The following is a 25,692-nucleotide window of genomic DNA, read 5'->3' as shown; positions in this document are numbered from 1 at the left end:
CTCCATGTGAAGACTATCATGTTTTATAAGTGGTCAAAGCAATGACTCACTACTTGGGTTGGGGAGGTCATATGATTGTCTGTTACTGCAAGAATATCACTGATTTTCCAGAGATCTCTGAGTAGCTTGGGAGGGGACTTCACTGGAAACAGTAGAATGGTTTCCTAAAGCTGTTGCAGCAGCAACAAAATAATTTAAGGGTAAAATCTACAAGGGTGACTTCATAACTGTGGAAACTGAGGAGATGCTCCCCAGCCCCTTGCATGACTGCCACATGCCCTGATATAAGAAATATAACTTAAAGTTGATATGCGTAACCGGGAGTGCTGAAGGAGGTAGCACATAAATATTGGGAGAACTGATGAACCATGTAGCCAGGGCGAAAAGACCCTTATTTTAAGAATCATAAAACTCCTTAATGAAGGAGGTGGATGTGCTCAAGGATCTGGCCAGTCCTTGAGCACATACACTAAAATAGAATCTGGAACTTTGACCAAGTTCATTCTTTATTCAACGATTGTTTTCCCCTGAAGCTACATGTATAAGTGGACTGAGTGGGAGAGAGAGTTTTGGTCTTTTGCCTCAGAAGTGGGGTCACCTACTTCTGATTCTCTGAACCAGGACCCTACAGACTGCCCCCCTCCCCCTTGCAGCCTCCCTGGTTGTTTTAGGTGGTGAAACTCTGCCTGGTTGGTGATGTATTTCTTCTCTTTTTCTAATCTGTTTTAATGATTATCTATTAGATTATATGTATACACTTGCTAACTTTCGCTATTTGTAGTATTGTTGAATAAAACTTAATTGCCCATTAAACTTGTTTGAGTGCGTGCCATTGTATCTTAAGATCTGAACCTGAAGTGAAAGTACTACTCAGTCTGTAATCCCTTTTCGATTACAATAAGTAAGTAGTGATCTGGAAGCAGGACTCCTAGGCTGCACTCTCCTGTCCTACTTCCAATTCTTTGGGCAGCCCTTAAGCACTTATCAGAGTACCATTCTTTGCTCCCACCTATCAAAAAAAAATTAATGTCTCTCCTGATGCGTCCTCCATAGTTGCTGTGTGGAATAAGTTCATTAAATTGTTTATGCGAAATGAGTGACTAAAAAGTAGCCATCAGAAATCCTTCTCTGAGTGAACTTGGGCTATTTTGCAGTAAAGGGACATGAGAATCTGTGCTCGTGAAGCTTTTAAGGAATCCAATCACCTATCATGTTTCTTGTTTATTTCTTTTAAAAGTTTCCTTGATGTCCTTTTTTTTTGAAGCAATTGGAGTTAAGTGACTTGGCTAGGGTCACACAGCTAGTAAGTGTTTGAGACCAAATTTAAGCTCAGGTCTTCCTGACTCCAGGACTGGTGCTCTATCCATTTTGCCACCTACTTATCCTATACTTTGTTTCTATGTTACAGTTTCAGTTAATTCCCACTTGGTGGGGAGTCTGTTATAACAAAGTAAAAGAGTTTATCTGAAAGCACATGCAACATTTCACTTATGTAGTCCCTGCCTAACCAGTTCAGAGTGGTGATGTTTGACCATACTGAGCCCCAGACAGCTTCCCCCTAATCTCAGTCCTTGGGCTGAATTTCCTTTTGGCTCCAACAGAGGCCATCATCAGAGTTCCTTATAAACGTACTCTGATGAATTCCTGAGCTATTTTTCCTGAATTGGTAAAAATGCTTTGTCTCTTTTATGTAAAGTATTGAACACAATGCCCTCTGGATACTCAGCATAACAGATGTAGACAGGGTGTGGTGGGATACTAGCAAATGGCACTAAAGATGCTCATAGGTGGCCTTCTACCATTCCCCATGAAGTGTATAATCATTTTCTTTCTCCTTACTCTTACCTCTTCCATTCTTCCTTTCTCTCTCTCTCTCTCTCTCTCTCTCTCTCTCTCTCTCTCTCTCTCTCTCTCTCTCTCTCTCTCTCTCTCTCTCTCTCTCTTGTTGTTATTGTATATGTGTGTGTGTGTGTGTGTGTGTGTGTGTGTTTCATAAAATCTCAGAGTTGGAGAGGACCTGAAGGTCATTTCATCTAACCTATATGTAAGCATGAGTCCCTCCTATAAGATCTTGGAGTAGTCAAGTTATTAACTGAGCTCATTCATTCTCAAGGTAGCCCAATTTCACTTTTGAATAATTAACCATAGAAAGGTTTTTTTTCTTTTATTGAAAGGGAATCTTTTTTTTTTCCTGCAACTCCTACTTCTGCTTCCTGGTGCTAAGTAAACTTCTTATTTCTTCTTTCACATCATAGCCTTTCAATATATAAAGAGAGAAATCATGTCCTTTCTTAATCTTTTTTTTTCCTCTGAGTTAAACACCTCCCCATTTACTTCAAAAGATAACCCATAAGGTCATTTACAAGTGCTCTCACCATCCTGGTTACGTTCTTACTTGTCAATGCCTTTCTTAAAATGAACAAGTGAATAAGGTATTCAGCGGGACAATCCCTTCTATCATTCAGAACACTATAGTTCTGTTACTGTAGCTCAAGGTGACATTAGCTTTTGGGGGCTGTTGTGTCATTGTTTCTGGTTCCTTACACATGAACTGCTCTTCCTGTACTTGTAAGGATGGTTTTCCAATATCGCCTTTGGTTCTTAATGTTGTTCCACTGTTCCGGCACATGGAGCTATTTTGGGATCCTGTCATCTATGCCTTCATTAAGGCTATTGATAAAAATGTTAATTAGAATAGAGGCCGGAACATAGCCATGTGGCATTTCAGTTTAACAAGTAGTTACTGAATGTTTTCTATGCATTGGGCATTTATGCTATGTGCTGGAGATGGGGGGGAACGTCCTTGCCCCCAAAGAGTGTATATTCTATGGAGAAGGGGAAAATGTGAACACAAATAAACAAAGAAAAGATATATACAAAATAAATGAAGTGTAATTTTGGGGGTGAGGTAGGGTGCAGTCATCTGGAAGAATCAGGAAAGGCTTCTTGGAGGAGGGAGCATTTGGGAGCTAGGAAGTCCAAGGAAGGGTAGCGGAGGTACATATTCCAAGCATGTTTGACAGTCAGTGCTCTAGCAAGAAAACAAGATGGGAAATGTAATTTGGTGTCTGGAGAATGTGAAGGAGGCCAATTTAGCTAGAATGTTGAGAGCATGAGGGGGATAGCAGAAGAAAGATGAATATGAAATCAGGCTGAAACAATGGGCTGGATTGTGAAGAGCTTTAAATGCCAAACAGATGAATTTGCATTTTATTTATTTTATTCAGTTGCCGTTGAAACTTCTTGAGCAGGGGAATGACATGGTCAGGTCTGTGCTTTAGGAATATCAGCTTGGCATCTGTATGGAGGGAAGGACACAGAGATGAGGACAGAGGCAGGAGACCAATTAGGAGGCTATTGTAAAAATCACTTCAGTACACTTGCCACTCAAGTTTGACCCCCTCACTGGTTTCTCTTCTGTCTTGTCTATACTTGGTTTTACTTGTGATATCCACAGCTTGACAGTTCATCTTTGGTGTGATCTGTGTCTTGTAGTTTGGGAACCTTGACTGATACATATAGGATGTTATTGGGGATAATTAGATAGTATATTGTTATTCATGAAGTTTAATACCTTAGCAGAGTAGTTAATGGTTGTGACTTCTTTTGAAGTAGGATGGAAGTGGAGGACAAGTGTACTTTAATTATTGATTCATTATAATGACTTTCTGATTATGTGATATAATGCATGCATTAGAATCAGAACCCTGGCTTAAAGATCCTGGAAAATGCTCTTTGGGCTTCCAAAAAGATGTTTTTGTAAATTGCTCTAGAACCTTTCCAGTCATGGGAATTAAATGAATTGATTTGTAATTTTCTGGCCATGATTTATTAATTTTACAAAATAGCTATGACAAGACTTTATCTGGTTGCTAACTAGTACTCACAAATGATTTCTATTATTACCTTGTTGACCAACTCAAAATACTAACTAAGCCTTTTAAATGCTCAACTAATTTTTTCCTCTATTGCCTACTTACCCCAAGAACTTCATATTTTTTCTTGTTTATGATTAGTTACTATCTATGTGATATTGGGCAAGTCACTTAAACTCTCTGGGCCTCAGTTTCCTCATTTGTAAAATAAAAGATTTGGACTAGATAAATTCTGAGCTATCATCCACTCCAAATCTGTGATTCTATGACCCTTTTAGCTGAGAAATAGTGCAAGGTCAAAACTGAAGATGTTTCTAATACTGTATACTGAATGTAAACCTTTTCGTTTTAGCCATTCTAATCCTTGCTGACTACAATTCACTATGACTTTTATTCATGTGGATGTGGGCTCTTTTCTTATGCTTATCATTTGTAACTTGCCATTCCTTCCAGCTTGCATAATTTTGTTTTCAAGCTGAATTTTTTATAATTTTTGTGTTTTTTTAATAAAAGAAGTGTTAGCAGTTTTAGAATGGTACCAGTTCTATCAAAGTGGAATGCCTCTAAATTTTTGAAGTGAGCTTTTCATAGGCCTTTTGTTTTCCACCATTCTGAAACAATATACATTTTATTTTAGTTGTTAGTCTCCTAAACTCACCAGGATCAGTGCTCTCAAGGATGCAAAATTCATAGAAGAGGTAATTTTAGAGCTGAAACCTGGCAAAGGCTGAATAAGCTTAACAAATATCTCTCATGATCCTCTCGTACTTTACATCTATACATATCTATCACTAAGCTCTGTCATAGTGGTTTGAGAAGTCGCCTTACCTGTACCTGAACTTAAACCTCTATCTTTCCTACCTGAATTTTGTCTAACTCTAACCAACCTGTCATGTGTAAGGACAGCTCTTTATCCCTTGGATTTGGTAGTAGTGGTGAAGAGTCACAGAAATAGCAGACAAGTAGATTTATTTATACTTTATTTATATGACTAGCTAGGTGGCGCTGTGGATAGAGTACTGGTGCTGAAGTCAGGAAGACTCATCTTCCTGAGTTTAAATCTGGCTTCAGGAACGGATTCTCTGTGTGACCCTGGGCAAATCATTTAACTCTGCCTCTGCCTCTTCACCTGTAAAATGAGCTGGAGAAAGAAATGGCAAATGACTGCAGGATCTTTGCCAAGAAAACCCCAAATGGGGTCATGAAGAGGAGGACATGATTGAAATCTACTGAACATTTATTTATACTCCTCTACACAGCTGCATCTCCATAATTTGGGACTGACCTCATTTATCTCTTCCCCTTCTCTTCTCCCTTCTCCATGTTTTTCTGTCTCTCTCTGTCTCCTTTTGTCTTTGTCCATCTGTTTGTCTATCTGTTTCTTTCTCTTTTGACAATGAATACGTACAGTTGCTTAAGCATGTAAAAAAGAAATAGCTTTTGGGAATGAATAGGTCACAGAACAGGTTTGTGTGGTTGGTCCATTTGCATTAAATGCTTTTGGTGGGGAAAGACAGGTAAGAAGTGGTCTCAAAAAATCATTTAAGTATATTTTGTTAAATAGAATATACCAAATTTGAAGCTGCTGTCACATTCAATTTTGGTTGTTGGGTTGGATGGACACCAACATGCCTGTCTTGCCATGGGTGGAATATATGAATGTTCTTTGGTGTTTTTGTATTTCGTCTTTGATAATGGACATTACTGCCCTGATGCTACTACCCTGATGTGATTAAAATCAATTTCCTAGATTCAAATGAGATAAGTATATGTCTTTGTAAAATGTTAACAACATGATTTATTAAAGGACTGTCTCAAAAAGTGGTGGGGTCCTCTTCTTTAGAGATCTACAATTAGAAGCTGTATGGCCTTGTTATGTATATTATGGTGAGGATTTGTGTGTGTGTGTGTGTGTGTGTGTGTGTGTGTGTGTGTGTGTGTGTGTGTGTTGAACTGGATGATTCTGGAGCTACCTTCCTGTGAAATGTGATCTATACACATAAGTGAGGTTTTACAACAGCAAGAGTGACAGTGGGCTTCGAAGGCATTAAAAAAAAATTATGGTTATATTCAAGGGCAGTGGAGGGCAGCTACGTGGCACCATAGTGTACAGAGTGCTGGGCTAGGAGTTAGACTCATCTTCCTGAGTTCAAATTGGACCTCAGACACTAACTGTGTGACCTTGGGCAAATCATTTAACCCTGTTTGCCTCAGTTTCCTCATCTGTCAAAGGAACTGGTAAAGGAAATGGCAAACCACTCCAGTGTCTTCGCCAAGAAAACTCCAAAATGGGGCCATAAAGAACTGAACATAAATGAAATTACTCAACAACAACAAGGCAGTGTGATGTAGATGGAGAGCTGGCCTCAAACCAGGAAGTCTTGGGTACAAGTCTGGCCTCTGACTTCACTTAACCTTTCTAAGCTCTGGATTAGAAGTTGTGTTGGTTGAGGGAGTTCTATCACCTGGGAGTGTTTTGTAAGATCACAGATCCAGTTGCTACACTAATCCCCACATATAAGCATAGAATAAGGTACCAGGGCAGAGGATTCAGAAAGAGCCAACCAGGTCTTAACATAAAGGGACCTTAAAGAAGATAGTTTGGGATAGACTGATAAAGGTTCACTGTTTCAGGTTCTGAGAGTTAATTATTTGCTTTAGATTTGAAAGTTTCCTGTGATTTTTAGCAATCAGACCAAAGGTTTATTAGTAGCATTTCTTGCTATATTTATCTAAAAATATCAGTGAAAAAGGGAATTAATTATTAGTTGGCATCAGTTCTGAAAATGGTATTTCTAAAAACCTGCCCAACAACCAAAAGGCTTTGACCCCTCAAAGTGATGATTATAATATACTTTGACAACAGGTATTATTCATGGATTCATGTTTGTTGTGAATTTAGGAGGTAGATGAAGTAGAGTCTGAAAGGTATTGTGAAAATTTCTCTCTATTTGGTTTTAAAGGAATAAAATGTTCTCCAAATTTCAGCTTGCTCATCAGTACAATGAGGATACTAACATTTTCATTACTTATCTTCTACAGTTATTGGTCCTACATATGTGTAAAGGTCTAGAAATATTATTGAAATATATTAATAGTGGACACCAACTCTGCCTACTCCATTTGCAAGTGACTCTTCCTATTTTTCAGTTATGCAGGAGGGTTCATCAGGCATTTAAGTCAGAGAGGATAGCAGCGGTAGTAAATAACAGGGAGGAAGAGATTGTACTGAGTTTCTTATTTGGTTGTAGAAGGGATGAATAACATGGCATATTATCCAATGAGTTAGAAGCTCTCTGAATTTTGATAATTTAGGATATCAGATTACAGATATTCCTTTTACTGCATAATTCCCACAACTGGATGACATTTGAAAGCTGTCATCTGTTTTATTGTGCTGTATGTGAACCTCATATAAGTGAAGATAATTCTGTCAAGGATCTCATCTGTGCTTAAAGGAGTGGGCGGGGGTGGGGGGAGAGCCTGGAGAATCATTGCTACATCCGTAGAAGCTCAGACTACATATATTCTTGGTGCCCAATATATAACCTCATTGCTTAGGAAGGGATGTTTGAAAAGGCCTGAAGAACCAGAATAGGTATTAAAGCAAACACCTCTTGGACTGAATTGCCTTGCAAATTGCTTAGCTGATCTCTCTGAGTCAGCATATCAAACCTATACAAAGTTAGAAAAAGAATATATTTCCTTCAAGTAACTGACCTACATATGCAAAAAGACTTGCTGGTGCGTATTTCACCCTTTGCAGCAGAAAGTAGGTCATAATGGGATAATTGAGCTGCCTGTTGATTTTGGTGCTTCATCATGGGTAATAAATTGCCAAAACCTTGCAATAACTTGATGTCCTACTTTCTTCTTACCTGAGGTTAAAATGCTCTCTTAAAATGTGTGACTGGTTATTTGGATCTCAGTGTTCTTATCTGTAAAATGGAGGGTTTGGACTAGAAAGGCTATGAGGTGGCTTCTAGCTCTGAATCTGTGATCTTATCATCTTATTTCAGACCAAGAAAATTTATTGTGTCAGCATTTACACAGCAGCCATTTATAGTGGGAGACAATATAGAGTGATAGAAAGTACAGCTTCTTAGGTCAGAGCCTGGGCTGAAATTTGCATTAAAACTGGGTTCAGATTTTTATCTTGTATGGCCCTGAGCAAGTCAGGTAACCTCCCTGAACTTCAGGTTTGTTGTTTTTGTCATTCAGTCATTTCAGTTGTGTCTGACTCTTCATGCCACCATCTGGAGTTTTCTTGGCAAAGATACTGGAATGGTTTGCCATTTCCTCCTTCAGTTCATTTGACAGATGAGAAAACTGAGACAAGCAGGGTTAAATCACTTGCCCAGGATAATACAGCTAGTAAATGTCTGAACTGGAATTTGAACTTCAGGTCTGATTCTGTATCCACTGCCACTTCAGTTTTCTCTTCTGTAAAAGGGAGCAGTTGGATATGATGACTTTTTAGGTCCCTTCCCACTCCAGATCTATGAACCTGGAAGTATTAGACTTGGACTGTCTTTGAATCTTGCCCTTAAATACTGCCTATCTGTGTGACCCTGGATAAGTAATTTAACCTCTCTGAACCTTTGTTTCCTTATCTGGAAAATGAGGATAAGAGTGGAACCTCAAAGATTTGTTGTGAAGGTTAAATCAGATACTTCATGGTACCTTAGTAGTCTATTTTTGGGACTGGGACTGGACCTGTGATTTCATTGGTATAGGGAATTCCAGGATAAAGAAGCTCCTTTGCCAGTAAAGGTTATCATCTTCTCCATAATTTATAATCTTCGTTACTTAGAGACCTAGGTACATCTGACTCATAGAGAGGATGTGTCAGATTGTTGTTCAGTCATTTGAGTCATGTCTGACTCTTTGTGACCCCATTTGGGGTTTTCTTGGCAAAGTTACTGGAGTGGTTTGCCATTTACAGCTCATTTACAGATGAGGAAACTGAGGCAAACGAGGTCAAGTGACTTGCATAGGGTCACATAGCTAGTAAGTGTTTAAAGTTTGATTTGATGAATCTTCCTGACTCCAGGCGCAGCACTCTATGTACCACTTAACTTTACATAAATATAATTAGCATAGATATTTAAACAGTGTCTCTTAAACCCAACCACAAATATAAATTTGAGTCCTTGGGGATTTTTTAACCTATGTCTTCTTTATTTAATTGTTTTATGTTTTTGATATCTGGCCAGGAAACTTCATGGTGTTGTGGTCGACCTGCCGCACAACTGTGTTCAAATCTGTCACCAACAGGTTCATTAAAAACCTGGCCTGCTCGGGGATCTGTGCGAGTCTGGTGTGTGTGCCTTTTGACATCGTCCTCAGTGCTAGTGCCCACTGCTGCTGGTGGAGTTACACCATGTTCTTCTGCAAGGTGGTGAAGTTCTTACACAAAGTATTTTGTTCTGTAACTATCCTCAGCTTTCCCGTCATTGCTTTGGACAGGTAAGATCATATTGATCACAGCCTTCCTCTCATTTATTGGCTTTTTTAGTTATTAAAGAAAAAAATCAGCAGCCCAAGACGAAGTATGATTGTAAGTGTTACCCAAAGTGTTTTTCAACCTGTCAGGAATACTGAGCTTCTGAAACAGTTGCTGCAGCACGATCTCTCTTTTTCTGTTGTTAAGCAACAGAAAAACACATACGCACGCAGAAGAGACTTGAGTGCATTACGTTATTAACATGAAGTAATGAATACTGTGTCAGGATGTGTAAGAGTAGCAACTTAGTGGGAAACAGTGGCATTTGTATTGTTGCGTGTAATTAGTTGTTCGTCTGACTTTATAATTGTGCAAATAGGTTGATTTACTGCAGATATGAAAACATTTCCCATGATGACAAGAAATGACCCCACATTTAGTAGGGCCTGGTTAAATGAGTCTAGTTTCCTTTAAATTACCTCTTTTTCAAGGTTATATAATGTGGATGTTTCTCCCTTTCCCCTTTCCTTTGCTTTTGCAGAATTAGAAGGGGTAGATTAGAAAGAGGACTGGACTAGGAATCACGAGTCATGGGTTTAAGTCCGTTGTCTAACATTCACGAGCTGTGTTGGGAGGTGGTATTTCTAGAGGAGTCTGTGGAAGTGTACCCCTGTGAGAGAAGGAGAATTCTCTGTTTCCTTTAGCTTGCTATACTTTCAGTCAGTCAGTCAACAAAAATTTATTAAGTGCCTACTATGGGCCGTGTACTGTGCTAAGGACTGTTACTTAAATATTTTTTTCCTTTCATTAATCTGCTTTAAATCTGTTAGAAAGAACTTTTGGGGGAACCTGGAATATGGTTATAAGTGGATGTGAATCTATTTCCTTCTGTACAAAATGGAGATAATGATGGTACCTTCCTCATAAGATTGTTTGGGGGTTTTAACAAGATAACATATAATAAGATTCACAAGCCTCCAGTGCTTGATAAATGGGGGCTGTCTCGGCCAGATTATATGTGTGGCTTCATGTTAACCAAAAGCTTCGTCAGAAGTTGTCTACAACTGTGTCGAATCACCCACAGCTTATTTTACTGAAGAGATGGGGTGACATTCCATATTGTTGGGAGCTCAAGACTCTTGATGTTGCCATTTTCATGAATATCATGGAATGTTTGAAGGATTCAGGCCATGTAACAACTAAACTTGGCCCAGGTTAATGACTTTTAGAATTGTTTGCTGATGAAACAGTTTCTGCTAATAAAGGACTTCCAGAGTGTAAAAGAGAATTAGGAGGAACAAAACCCATAAGAAGATAGAGTTTGCAATTAAAATAGCTCCAACCTGATCTATTTAAACTGGATATAGATGTACCCTCCCAATGAAAGCTGGATAAAGGAACAAACTCATATAATTTACTACATAAATTTAACTGATATAAAACAATGTGGAGGCTAAAAATAAAAACTTAGAAACTAATTCAACCAGCAAATGCCAAGAGGAGTTATATGACAGTCAAGCAACACAAGTTTAGGATAGAAATCAATTTTTATAATGTTACAGAAGAGGATAGGGAGAGATTATAAGTAGTATGATCTCAAAATCAAGAGCAGTGGGAGAGGAAAAAATTAGTTTTGAAACAGTTTAGCATGAGACCCAACTAAGCCATATCACTCTGAGAGCATTTAAGGCTCCTGTTAGGAGAAGGATGACAAACTGATGAAAAGTAAGAACAGATCTGTAATTTCTAAAAACAACTTAAAGGAAGTTAGCCTAAATACTCACAAAGGAAAAATAAAGTGGATGAGAAATGCCTATACTATGTACCATGATATGAGATCAGATGCAGAATCTGTAGATGTATGGTCCATCAGCACATATATCTTGAACAGATACTTTAGACCACAAATAGTATTGAAAAATGAATAGGAGGAAGAAAACAGGTTGGATTATATCTAACAAATTGTATAATACTTTCAGTGACCTCAACTTTCTTCTTGAAACAAAAACCTACCTTTTTAACACCAATGTTATTTTGATGGTGCTATATGGTTGAGAATCATGATACCACAACATCTAAGAAATCAAATGAGTAGCCACCTAAAAGGCATGAGGGGGATTCGTAGTGAGCACAAATAGGCTATGGCATAATGGCCAGGGAAGAATTGCATTAAAAATAATTTTAAAAATATCCTCAAGCACACATATATACATACAAACATAATTTTGCATATACATGTTTGGAGTGAGAGGTGGGCCAGTCATAAAGTAAAAGCTAGGAATAATAGCTGACTGTTTTAGTATTCATATATTATCATGAGGCCTAAAAGATGGTTCCCTAGCATGTTTGGCTGAAACCTCTGGAGAGGATTTTATTGGAGGACATGGACTGGAATTATATAGTATAAAAAGGCATGAATGGATTCCTCCATTGGAGGTAGTGTCCACATCAGGAAAATTACAGATCTATTGGAATATTGAAAAATTATTTCAAACAGAGCAGGAGTAGATGTTTTTTACTGGGGCCAGGACTGCCCCTTGAATCTAAACAAGAATACACACACACACACACACACACACACACACACACACACACACCCCTATTTTTAAAGTAGAAAACTTGATTTTTATTATTATTGCTACCATTTTACATGGAAGGGAGGAAAGCAAGCAACAATTTATTAGTTACCCAGTATGTGCCAGGCACTGTGCTAAGCACTGTACAGATCCTCCAAACAATCCTGGGAGGTAGGTGCTATTATGATCATTCCTATTTTACAGTTAATAAAACTGAGTCAGAGGTTAAGTGAATTGTCCAGGGTCACACAACTCAGACATAGTGTCTGAGGTGAGATTTGAACACGTTTTCCTGACTTCAAATCTAATGACCTATCCATTCTGCATCCATAAAAGGGGTTGGGGTATGATTACAAATTTAGAACTGGTAAGTGGAGGAGTAGGATCAGATGACCTTGAAATTGCCTTCTAGCTTTAAATCTATTATCCCTATGTGATCTCTGACTATATGGGACTCTAGCTTTTAGACAGAAATTGTTCAGTGATGTGAAGAATCCCATAATTCCCCAAGCATTTGTATGAAACTCCAACAGGTGGTGACCCTAGAGTATACTAAGGGGGTTACAGATTTCTATAGCTTTAATTATCATGAGCATTTTTTCTTCATTTGAAATGATAAACTACCATCCTCCCAGCTTCTCTCCAGTCTGATTTGGGTATAAATCTGATTTCATTGGTGGTTAAAAATCACTTAATTACTGTTAGGGATATTGATTGACCAACATTATAAAGGCAACTATTGAGTTGGCCCTGATTTAACCTGCTGAATTGATTTTGTGAAAGTGCCCGACCAGAGTCCATCCTTCATTCTGGCCTCTTTCCAGATTCGTTCTGAAGCTAATCATATTTAGTACAGAAGTAACTGTGTGGGAGTGTCCTTTGAGTCTGAACATAGGCATGTTTCTTTTAGTGGCTGTGATATCTTCAGGAGTAGACAGTATCATAAGTTTACATTCAAGGTCTCTAAGTTAAAATTCTGAAAATTATCTTTTATTGAAAAATAAATATATCTTCAAGGGAGAATGCCTCCTCTCACATCACAGGGAAGCTTTGGGGGGCTGTTCATGCCTATGACAATGGAGCTTTACGTGTCTTTGAATAAATTGAAATTATTTTCCTATTGTTCTGCTCACATAGGAATCTTGGAATTTAGAGATAAAAGGCCATGTAGTCTGTGGCCATGTAATCCAAGCCATTCCTGAGAAAGAAATCCCACTAAAATGTAACCGTTGACTGGTCATTTAGCTTTTACTTGAAAAACTCCAGTGGGGATGGGGAAGAGCCTGCTGTCTCTCAAAGCATCCCATTCCACTTTGGGATTGTTAGAATTGTTAAGCAGATTTTCTTGACCTTAAGGCAACATTTTCCTTGTTACCTTTTCCACCTATTGCTCCTTCTGGGGCTCTCTTCCACAGGACAGCCCCTCAGATACTTGAAGACACCTATCATTCTCTCAATCTTCTCTTTGACTAATCCTAATAAAACACATGGAAGAGTTTTAGAAGTGTCAAGGACAAGCTTGTGGGATTGACTTTGTACAAATTATATAACCTCAGTTTCCTAATCTGTATAATGAAAGAATTCTTTCCAGCCCTGAAATTCTATAATTAGGACTGTAGAATTCTGTCTCCTCACTCATTTAGGCTTCTGTATTTGGCTAGTAATACTTCTAGAATTGTGTAGCAAAGGCCTTAGTACCTTAGACGATGCTTCTGCCTCTTCTATTGGCATGAGGGAAAGAGAATAACCCAATATTCTTTATCACATGTTCTAGCTCTACCCTGCTTTTAGTAATTTAGTAATCAACTAATTTAAAATATTTTTTTCTGTTGTAAAACTTTTTTTTTCTTGTATATCTTGCAGATACTACTCAGTGCTATACCCATTAGAGAGAAAAATCTCTGATGCCAAATCTCGTGAACTGGTAATGTACATCTGGGCCCATGCTGTGGTGGCAAGCATTCCTGTGTTTGCTGTGACCAATGTGGCTGACATTTATGCCATGTCTACCTGTACAGACGTCTGGAACTATAACCTGGGCCACCTGTTGTACGTCCTGATCTACAACATCACTACTGTCATCGTACCTGTGGCCATGGTCTTCCTCTTCATGATTCTCATTCGCCGGGCCTTGAGTGCCAGTCAGAAGAAGAGGGTCATCATTGCAGCTCTCCGGACCCCACAGAATACCATCTCAATCCCTTACGCCTCTCAGAGGGAGACTGAGCTGCATGCCATGTTGTTATCTATGGTGACAATATTCATCTTATGTAGTGTCCCCTATGCCACCCTGGTTGTCTACAGGGTGGTGCTCAATGTCTCTGATACATCAGTCTTCCTGCTACTCACTGCCATCTGGTTGCCAAAAGTGTCTCTCCTGGCCAATCCTGTACTCTTTTTGACTGTAAATAAATCTGTCCGCAAGTGCTTGGTGGGAACCTTGGTTCAACTTCACCGCCGATACAGTCGTCGCAATGTGGTTAGCTCAGGGAGTGGTGTCCCTGATGGGACCCTGGAACCCAGTGTGCGCTCGGGAAGCCAGCTCCTGGAGATGTTCCACATTGGACAGCAGCAGATCTTCAAGTCCACAGAGGATGAGGAGGATAATGAGATCAAGTCCACTAGTTCCACCGACTATCAGGTAAAGGAAATCCCTGCTGATAGTCTGGAGGTAGAACAGGAGCTACACTTTGCCACTCTGCCAGCACCACCTGGTACAGTGGATTCTATAGGTCATGGAGTGCTGGCAATACCTACAGAGATTGAAGTGGCCCCTGAAAAATATTCCCTACAATTTGGTTTTGGACCCTTTGAGCTGCCTCCCCAGTGGCTCTCAGAAAACCGAAACAGCAAGAAACGGTTGCTTCCTCCATTGGGAAACACTCCAGAGGAACTGATCCAGACCAAGTTGACTAAACCAGGCAAGATGGAGAGGAAAATCAGCAGAAACAATAAAGTCAGCATCTTTCCAAAAGTGGATTCTTAGTAAGGGCTGGAGCCCTGAGGCTCAGCCTTTGTGAGGTTGGCCACACTGTGCGATCCCATGGATCGGCACTGCAGTCTCTTATGGTGTGTGTGTGCCAAACACAGAGATGGGAAAGGGAAATTGAAGTCCAAGTATTATTTTTTATATGTGTCTCTATTTTACAAATGTTAATTGTAAAGTCCACATTCTACTTTGTGGAAACTACAGGAGTTCTTCCTGACCCTCCTTGCGTTCCCCTAGGACTTTTCATCCTGTCTCTCATATGCATCTGGGAGGTTAGGAACCATATCACTCAGCTGGCATAGAACAACAGCTGTCTGAAGGAAACCCAAGATAACTGCAAATAATAGGTCATAAAGACAGGACCAAATGTCTTGTGTCCCTAAATATCACTTAAACTGTTAAGACTTGTTTTAAACAAATGCTTATACAGCTCCTTTTCTTCCTAGGAGGTTAAACTATCCTCACTGACATATTACCATGATTTCTTGTTACTTACACTGTGATATAGGGAGGGGATATCCCCTCCCTGTTTTAGACATGTGGAAAATAAAGTACCCACCACACTGGTTGTAAAGGTTAACCAGTAACACATAGCCCTTAAGCTTCACAGAACAATCCTCAAAGTTGCAGTAAATATTGGAGAGGATATACGTAGCTGCAAAATACTGTGTCCTCTTCCCTCTCCACATCTTATTACAGAATCCATGACTGAGAGAGGCGGGTGGGAATAAAGATCTGGTCTCAGAACCAGGAGCACCTGGGTTCAAGTCCTCCCATTGACACATATTAGTTGAGTAATTCTTGGGCAAATCACTTAATCTTTCAGTGCTCTTGGCCACTTGCTAAAACTCTAAGTTGCAGAAAACTTACCAACCTGCTTTAGTAGGAGGAGTTTCCTCACTGAGAATTTCTTCTACTACACTAATCACAGGTCTAGTCTTTATCAGTAACTATTTGTCTGATGTTCAATTGTGTCCAATTCTTCATGACCACAATTGGGGTTTTTTTGGCATAGAGTAGTTTTCCATTTCTTTGTCCAGCTCATTTTACAGATGAGGAAACTGAGGCAAACAAGGTTAAGTGACTTATCCAGGGACACACAACTAGTAAGTATCTGAGGTCAGATTTGAACTCAGGTCTTCCTGACTCCAGGCCTAGCACTCTATCCACTGGTCTACCTAACTGCCCTACCAGTCACTGAGAGGGACATAAAAGAAACCCAGAGCTAGGAACCAAGAGAATGAGAAGAAAAGTGTCCAGGACACTGTAGGTGCCAAATGAAGACCAGTAGGAGTAAAAGTGCATTAAAGAGATATAAATGGGTTATCTTTTAATTTGTTTTGCATAGAACACATTTCCTCTTGAAATTATATGACAATTTCTACCCAACTTTATGTAAACTTGATATTCCGGGAAATCAATCTGAAATGAATGAGAAGCTGAAATATCCAATAAACACAATTCTAAGGTTTGCTTCTCAGATGAATTATTGGTGTAAGACTCAAGGTGGTTCCTGGAAGAGGGATAGGACCTCTTCTATTGACTTGAACCAACAAGTTCAAATCCATATTTAAAAAAGAAAGAGGTATTTCAGGTAACTAAAGCCCTACCACCCAAGGCACGAGGTTCTTGTGAGGGTAAAGAAAGTGGTTTGCTCTCATTGATGCTCATAGGAGTATCAAATAAATCTCCCTCCTTCCACACCCTGTGCCTAGATTCTAAATGCATTGGGTCCTTCTGCCTTTCCTTTTTTTGGTTCGAGAAACCTTTCTGCCCTTCGGAGGGGACTCGGGCCATCCTTGGGTACCCTCCCACCTTTCCTTTCTTAAAGTGTGTTGTCATATGTATCTTGAGTGTAAGCTACAAGGTATTACATTTGCAAAACCATTGTCCTTTACCGTGGGGGATAAAAACCTATGTTTTTATTGCAAATAACCCACTTGTTACCTCTCCTCATTTGTGTGTCATCTATAGTGTGATTGACCTAAAGCACAAATAGTGACTGTTACATACACTCTCGAGGTTTGTACTGCTACTTCCTCTGCATGACAGACCTAACATCATAGCTTCTTGCCAGTGTATTTAATGTGTTCCTTACAGTGTAGGCTTCAAAAACATGCAAAGTCATTGTAACTTTTATTTAAAACAAAAATCAAGTGGGAAGTTTTGCCTAGTTTACATAATTTTGTCAAATGTGAACATTTCTGTGTTGTTTTGAAAAAAAATAGGTATATTATAAATTCTGCTGAGGCAGTTCATGGTGGGCATATTTCTTAGATATGTCTGAAGCAGATCGATGGCTTCTGACAGATCAATGCAGAGTGAATTTCTATGACTTAAAGACTAACATTTTAATAAAAATGTAAAAAGCAATTTGTAAAGTTAAGAAAAGTTGTATGCGTTTCTTCTATTTTGTTTTTTCTCACTTATTGACTGGTGTCACTGGTGGAGTTATAATTTTCTATAATCATTTATCCAATATTACAGTAGAATTTTCTTGTGGTATTTCTTAACATAGAGAATTATAAAGAAAATATCCAAAAGTCAACACTTAGAGACTCTTCTAATAAATGCTCTAAAGGTGGGCAAGAATTGTTCCATATTTGACTTTATTGGATGGGGCACTGGGCAAAGGAAAGGAAAGTGGGGCAGGGGTGGGAGGGACCTTTCACTCTTCCTTTATATTAGATATTCTTAACCTTTTCTTAATTTTTTTGTAATAGAACCATTTTTCATTCTGGTGGAACTTACAGGTGGACTCTTTTTCCAAATATTGTTTTTAAATGCATAAAATAAAATACAGAGGATCACAAAGGAAGCCAATTATATTAAAATATAGTTATTAATAAAAAAAAAACCTTGTAGACCTCAGGTATAGTCACTGCTCTGAATATAACTGTAAAAAGCTAGTGTTATTTAACATGCTGAAAGCCAAATATTTCTATGAAGTAGCACTTCTTGGTTTTGCCAGTATAATAGTGATTACTATGATAATATGACCCTTGAACAATTCACAATTCTACAATGTGATGTCAATCACCAAATAGATACAAATGTAACTCTTACTTAGAATATTTGAATGACGAAAGCTCTGTTCTTTAGTCACAACGAGTCACAATTTCTTTTAAACCTACACAACCAGAGAACACTAATAAACATCATTTTTTGTACTTTCTATTACTATCTCTTGGTAGGGTTTCCACTCCATACCATTGGTAGAGGGAGAAAACTGAAATTACCATATCCGTTCCAGCTTTCTGTGTACAAAGGGACACTGTGTGATGTAATGGAAAGAGTGTGGGAATTAGAATGAGAAGATCTACATGTGAATACTGATTTTAACTCCCTGGTGCAAACTCCCACAGATCATTTCACTTTCCTGGCTTCAATTTCCTTCTCCAGTCACATGGCCAGGTTACCTCTTGACTGGATTAAGACAACAGGTTCTTGGATAAAACACCAACTCTTCTGATTGGTATTGAAAACCCTTCACAATCTGACTTCAACTTATCTTTCTAGAATTGCCATTACTTCCCTTCACAATTGCTGCATTTTGGTCAAATGGAACAACTTCTATCAATCCCCATACATGACGTTAAATATCTAATCTCTGTGTTTTTATGGTAGATTGGGTATCAGATCTAGAAAGCTCTCCTTCTTGGAATTCCTGGTCCTTTCAATGATCAGCTGACAGACCACCTCCTACATGAAGCCTTTCTATAGCTCTACCAAATTTACTTTTTATCTACTTAACTATGCACATATTATTTTATCCAAGATATTGTGACCTCCTTGAGGGCAAAGACAGTCTTGGTTTTTGTCTTTACATCTCAATGACAGCTCAGTGCCTACTACATGCAAGTATGGTTGGAAATAAATGTTGAAATGAATTGAATCTGTAAAATGAGATGAGGTTTGACTGGAGGAATCTTAAAAGTCCAATCTGGAGATAAGTCCACTAATCCTGTATTGTTGGAAAGCCTCTTTACCAAATCCTAAGCACGCTTAGTATGATAATAAAATCACAGTTCAGTAGAGTACATTGATTTCTTAGTTCAAAGATAAAGGTTTACAATAGACTCCTGGGAAAAGAAAATAGCGGGCTAATTATTTGTGTGTTTAATTGACAACTGCAGATCAAATTGAAATCTGGAATTAGCTGGCAAGGAGAGGTGATGCTTGTCCTCTACTTTCAGCCCTTGCTGATCCGGAGTGTGTAAATGTCCCCTGCAACACCAACAGCTCAACATCAGAACCAAAACTCTCTGAGATTTCTGAGCCGCATCTTGGTGGAAGGAAAATATGAATCAAACCACATTGAGCATTAGTGTGCATTGTAAATGACTCTGTACTAAGGGGATTTGTCCCAAACATCTATCGATCTTTTACAAGAACTAATCTGCTGTGTTCTCAGTAGATTTCTACAGCCAGAATACATGTGAACTAAAGGCAAATGATCAGAATATATGAGACTAAAGCTGGAATTTAAATCTGTACTAAGATCCAGGGCAGGAAAGAAAGAAAAGAAGGAAAGAAACAAGCTTTTATGAATGCAATTATGTGGCACAGTGGATAGAGTGCTGGACCCAGAGCCAGAAAGACCTGGGCTCAAATTTGGCCTCAGTCACTTCAGTTAATCCTGTTTGCCTCAGTTTCCTTATCTGTAAATGAGTTGGAGAAGGGAATGACAAATCACTTGTGTCTCTGCCAAGAAAACCCCCAAAAGGAGTCACAAAGAATCAGACTAGACAACAACAAATGCACTAGGTACTTTACAAATGTTAGATCATTTGGTTGTCACAATAACCCTGGGAGGGCAGTGCTATTATCACCCCCATTTTGCAGTTTAGGAAAGTGAGGCTGACCATGATTAAGTGAGTTTCCCAAGATCATACAACTGGTAAGTATCTAAAGTCAAAGACTAGGCCCCAGACTCAATCTACTGCACAACTTAGTTGACAAGCTATCAATGGTTTTTTTCTGCTTACTGCAGGTTCTGTAGACTACTTTCCTGTTAATATTCTGGAGATTGGTCAATTAAATAGGAGGCATTACAAAGTATCTAGAATGCTAGCTTTAATTTAATCTTATTGTGAACCTCTCCTAGTATTTATATCCTGGAGACTCAAGATAAATCTAATTCCACACTGTGAAAAAACAAAAAGAAATATAATAAGTAACTGGGAGGATAAATGTAGCAATGTTTACTAGGAACTGATGAAAGAGCCAGGCTCAGTGGAGTTTATGGATGACTGCTATCAATTTCCAGGGAATGACTCATAAAAGAGTGGAAGGCATCTAAATATAAATTCTTTGATTTGCTTCTCCCTCTTCAAACACTTCTGGGTTGGTTTGCTCTTCATGTCACCAGAGGTAATGTAAACGCTAAGATAGCAAGGGAAAGAAAGGCTCAAGCATTGATTAAAGTTAGCAACTCTGATCAAAGCAATGATCAACAATGATTCCATGATTCCAGAGGACTCGTGGTAAAACACATCATTCCACCCACCTCCTGAAACAGAGGTCATGGACTCAGAATACAGATGGAGAAAAGCGTATTTTTGGACATAAACAATGCAAGAATTTTCTTTGTCTGAGTGTACACGTTTGTAACAGGTGATTTTTTTTCTTTTCTTTCTCATGGTGTGTGTGTGTGGGAGAGAGATCAGTGGGAGGAGAAAAGGCAGAATTTTGATTGAAAAGATAAAATTTAATTAAAAAAATAAAAGTATTTATTAAGCACTTGTCATATACTAAGCACTGAGGTCAGCAAGACAGTCTCTCTTCTCTAGGAGATACTTTCTAATGGGAGAAGACTGCATAGACAGTGGAGTCGTAGATAGAGAAGGAGCTATGGTCTGGGTGGATTCCAGGCCTGTGTGTTGGGGCTTTGGGACTGTGGTAATTCTTTAGTTATATTAATAAGAATTTTATGACTTAAACCCTCTTTACTTAAAAAGGAAGTAACCTCTTCCAAGTGTCTTTTTATATTCTTATTGATGAGAGACATTCAATATACATTTAGCACCCATTGTAGAGGAGTATTGAACACAGAGAGTTATGCTAAAGGTAATAGACTACAGTATATCACACACAAAAATTCAACATGCCATATTACTGTGATTTTTTTTTTTGTTATTTTTTCACCTTTGTGATTTTTTTAACTTGATCTTTAAAAAAAATCTTCATTTGATGGGGAACTATGTGGTGGAGAACTATGACTTACACACAAAAGATACTAGTTAAATATTTGTTGAATGAATAGAAAAGGAAGTTTAAAAATGTCCAAAGACCTAAGGAAAACAAAATCCTAATATTCTGACTCCTATTGCTTCTCAATAAGGATTTTATTGGCCATTTAAGATTTAAATTTTTAGAAAAAACCTTTTCCCAATTACATGTGAAGATAATTTTTAACATTCACTTTTTAGATTTTTGAGTTCTAAATCCCCAAGTCTCCATCCCACCTCCCAAGCAAGCAATTTAATATAGGTTATACATGTGCAGATATGCAAAACATATTTCCATACAAGTCATGTTGTGAAATAAAACACTGTTTAGAAGGCAAAATGAAAAACCCTTTAGTATTTTTGAGAATTCCAAGAGTCGTTGAAAGCAGTGGTATAGTGGGAGGAACACCAGTTATTAAATCAGAAGACCTGGATTAAAATCCTGTCTCTGTTGCTTATTGCCTGCATGACCTTGGGAAAGTCACTTAACTTTCATGGACCTCTCTTTACTACTTTTTAAAATGAGGATAGTTAAAATAAATGGCTTTCTGAGATGGTTTCTCGATCTATGATCATGGTTACAGTTTTGGTGAAATTAGGAAAATTAAAATTACCTTGAACAAAGAAGCATCAAAAAAAATTATTTTAATGTGCCTGTGAATCCAATAAAGAAAGAAGGACCAATGAATTCTATCACCATGGAGACTCTTCTGAAAGTATCAAGGGAACTTATGTATGAACCTCTCCTAATGATAAACTTAGAAGGAAGAGCACACCCCAGATTACTCTAGCTTTGGGTACGTCTTCAAGATAAGGGTTTTCTCAAATTAATCTTTCTCTCAGACACTCACTTCTGTCAGAGTCACTGTTTTCTTTCAATTGAATCAACAAGAAAACCAAAAGTGAACCATATGTCTCAAAGAAAGGTGGGAAACAGGGACATTCTGGGTATCACAAAATGATAACAAGTCTCAATTCTGCTCACATTATCCAGGTAAAATGTCATGGTGAAATCCCCAGATACAATTTTTGAATGCCAGTTCACTCAGATAATAGGTCTTTATTTGACTTTGGAAACTTGGCTGCTGTACAACATTTTAATAGTTCTGTATTTTTTTCCCTCCATATGTCTGCTTTTACAGATAGCTGGTCAGTCAATCAAGACTGACCAGCTTCTATGCATCAGACACTGTGTTAAGTACTGGGGATACAAAGAAGGGCAAAAGACAGGACCCTTTCTGGAGGAGCTCACATTCTAATGGGGGAGAGAATATGCAAAGAACTAAGGACAAACAAACTACAAATATGATAAATTACAGATAATCAACAGAGAATGCATTAGCATTAATGGGGATCAGAAAACCTTCCTGTTGAAGGTGAGATTTTGTTATTGTTCGTCCTTTGGGTCTCAAAGAAGACCATGACATCAGGGAGGTGATGCCATGACATGCAAGGATTTAAGTGAGGGAGGGCTATGAAAAGTCACCAGCCTCACTTTGTATTCTGGAGCTATCTGGGTCCAGTGGCAAGATATAGATCAGGATGACTAGGGATGGCCTAGATGTAGTGGGAGACTTTGGCCTTTTAAAGCTAAAAACAGGTCCCACTTTGACTGAGGCAACACCCATTCAGTAATTAAAGGTAGATAAGAAAGGGGGCAACAAATGGCCTCTTTTACCTGGTCAAAAAAAAATTCAGTTTGAGAGAGGAAGACTCTCAGGACAGAAGAGAAAAGATTGCTATTTAGATTCACTCTGAGCTAATCAGGGCTCAAACAATGACCAAGTGGGGCTTGAACTAGGACCTATTGTTGGTTAATCAATGAGAGCCAGAGTGATCTGGCTTTATGGCACAGTCCTTAAGAAAGAAATCTAGCTGGTAATCCCCAATTTTAGTTGGGATTTGAAAGGAGCCAGGGAAACCAGGAAGCAGAGGTGAGGAGGGGAATGCATAAAAACTATTTTAAAATTTTAAACAAAGATCATTGTATATTTACTTCGTTAATCATTTAATATCATTTTTGGACTTTAATAAGGGCCAGAGCCTGAATTAATCAATCACAAGAAAAGTCTGGACCAAACAGTCTCTTGGTTCTCTGAAATAAACTCAGAGAATACTTCTTCCTATGTCAACAAGGCCAACTGAGCCTGATTTAGCATTCTTTATGAGATCCTTAATCCAAGCTACTATCTTGATTAATGGGACTTTTTCTGTATCTTAATATTTTGTAGACATATACTATGTTATGGCATGTTAATGGTAAATAAAACACAGATATCCTGGGTTGTCATTTCTTTTTTTTCTTTTTTTAATGTTTATTTATTTTTAGTTTTCAACATTCATTTCCACAAAAATTTGAGTTCCAAATTTTCTCCTTATCTTTCCCCTCCCCCACTCCAAACCACTAGGCATTCTGATTACCTCTTCCACCAATCTGCCCTCCCTTCTAACCTCCCTCTCTTCCCTTATCCCCATCTTCTCTCTTGTCTTGTAGGGCAAGATAAATTTCTATACCCCATTACCTGTATTTCTTATTTCTCAGTTGTATGCAAAAACAATTCTCAACATTTGTTCCTAAAACTTTGAGTTCCAACTTCTCTTCCTTCCTCCCTCCCCACCCATCCTCAGCGAGAAGGCAAGCAATTTAATATAGACTATATATGTGTAGTTTTGCAAATGACTTCCATAATAGTCATGTTGTGTAAGACTAACTATATTTCCCTCCATCTTAGAATGCCTCCCATTTCTTCCTTTCTCTCTTTTGATGTCCCTCCCCAAGAGTGTTTACTTCTGATTGCTCCCTCCTCTCATTTGCCCTCCCTTCCATCATTCCCCCCACCCTGCTTATCCCCTTCTCCCCTACTTTCCTGTAGTGTAAGATAGGTTTTCATACCAAATTGAGTGTGCATGTTGTTCTTTCCTTGAGCATGTTGACTCACTTTTCATGATTTTCTTGCATCACTTTCATTTCTCTTTCCAAATTTTCCTCCACCTCTCTTACTTGATTTTCAAAATCTTTTTTGAGCTCTTTCATGGCCTGAGATCATTGCATATTTACTTTGGAGGTTATGGAAGCCTTGACTTTCCTCATCTGAAAAGATGGAAGAAAATACCTGTTCACCAAGAAAATAACCTTCTATAGTCTTATTTTTTTCCCCTTTTTTGGGGGAAAATTTTCTCAGCCAGTTATTTGATTTTTGAGTCCTTTGTCAGGAGGAGGGTATACTCTGGGGACCTGTTCCTCCAAGGTGGCACAATCAAGAGCCTATGCACTGGTCTGGGAGCTAGCAAAGCTCTTCTGCCCAGAATCTGAAAATAGTAGAATTTCTTCTCCACAACTGCGTCCAGCTCTGCCACACCCCAGGACTGTGCTCAGGGCTGAGATTCAGATCAGTTGCTCAATTCCCCCAGGGGCTTTAGGCTAAGAGCTTCACAAATGGACTCTGCTGCTGCTGGTACTGCTGCTGCCACCACTGCCACCTAGGGCTGGGACTAGGGGAGGACCCTGCTCACTTGTCACCAAGGTAAAAAAGCATTGACCTTTGAAGCTTCCTTTGGTGTTTGTGTATCTGATAATCTCTGCTCCTGCTGGGGATTCCACCCCTGAGGCCTGTTCCAGTCCTGTTCTTCCTGGCCAAGGCTGGGCTGTGCTCCACTCCATGCCCCATGTGATAGGCCTTTTCCTGTTGGCCTTCCAGGCTACCTTGGGTTGGAAATCTCTTTCACTCTGTTGTTCTGTGACTTCTGCTGCTCTAGAATTTGTTGAGAGTCATTTTTTACAGGTATTATATGGGCTGTGGGGGAAGAGCTAGAGTATGTGCATCTTTCTACTCCACCATCTTGGCTGCACCCCCCTGGGTTGTCATTTCAATTGAGACTTTGTCAACTCTCTTATCTTATTGTATTTACAACTTATTCAATTAAGAAAATTCTATTCACATGGTATAGTTAAACACATTTAGAGACCATAAATCTGAGGGACAGAGACCTTGGATTGTCCTAAAACACATTTAAGCCTGGTCATCCTTGTATCAGACAGTCAGAAGTTTTCTTCTGGTTCCGTGATCATGTAACTGCTAGCTTTAAGGGAATAAACAATATGAATTCAGCCTGTTTGCCTCTTTTAACCAAGCTTTCAGGTCAACAACTTGTATATTTGTATAGTTTTTTTCTCCTTTGAGTAAATCTAATGTCTAAAACACATTGCTCCAGGCTTCCAGTGGACTATGATATTGTCAATATGAATATGTCTACCCATCCTGTGCTATCCTTTCTGTAAATTCACCAAAAGGAGTTCATACAACATGTTGGAGGCAGGGCATAAATTATTCCTCTTTTCTCTAGACATCTTGACATTCTCTAGACACCATGACTTGGGTCATACCCTATGCAGGCTTGTCCATCAGTTATCACTCACTAGACCAGACCATATTCTTTTTTGCTAATACATTTTTTGTTAGCTCACATTAAAAATGAAGCAGGATATCTGTGCATTTTTAACATATTTATTGTCAGACATTAACCATGACAGAGCACATCCTGCTGAATGTAATACTGTGAACTTTTGCATCAAGAA

The 25,692-nt window shown here is 38.7% G+C and overlaps 1 protein-coding gene across 1 annotated transcript; it reads left to right on the top strand.

The window, feature by feature from the left end:
• The first annotated feature begins 8,035 nt into the window (after positions 1-8,035).
• On the top strand, positions 8,036-17,277 carry GPR176 (G protein-coupled receptor 176). Its single transcript, XM_072625134.1, has 3 exons — positions 8,036-8,054; positions 9,092-9,344; positions 13,761-17,277. The coding sequence occupies exons 1-3, from the start codon at positions 8,036-8,038 to the stop codon at positions 14,881-14,883; spliced, it is 1,395 nt and encodes a 464-aa protein (XP_072481235.1). The 3' UTR covers positions 14,884-17,277.
• The last annotated feature ends 8,415 nt before the right edge of the window (positions 17,278-25,692 follow it).

The sequence above is a fragment of the Notamacropus eugenii genome, chromosome 7 (genome assembly GCF_028372415.1).
Source record: "Notamacropus eugenii isolate mMacEug1 chromosome 7, mMacEug1.pri_v2, whole genome shotgun sequence".
NCBI lineage: Eukaryota > Metazoa > Chordata > Mammalia > Diprotodontia > Macropodidae > Notamacropus > Notamacropus eugenii.
The sequence above is the reverse complement of the archived record's forward strand: the minus strand, read 5'-3'. Positions and strand labels throughout refer to the sequence as shown.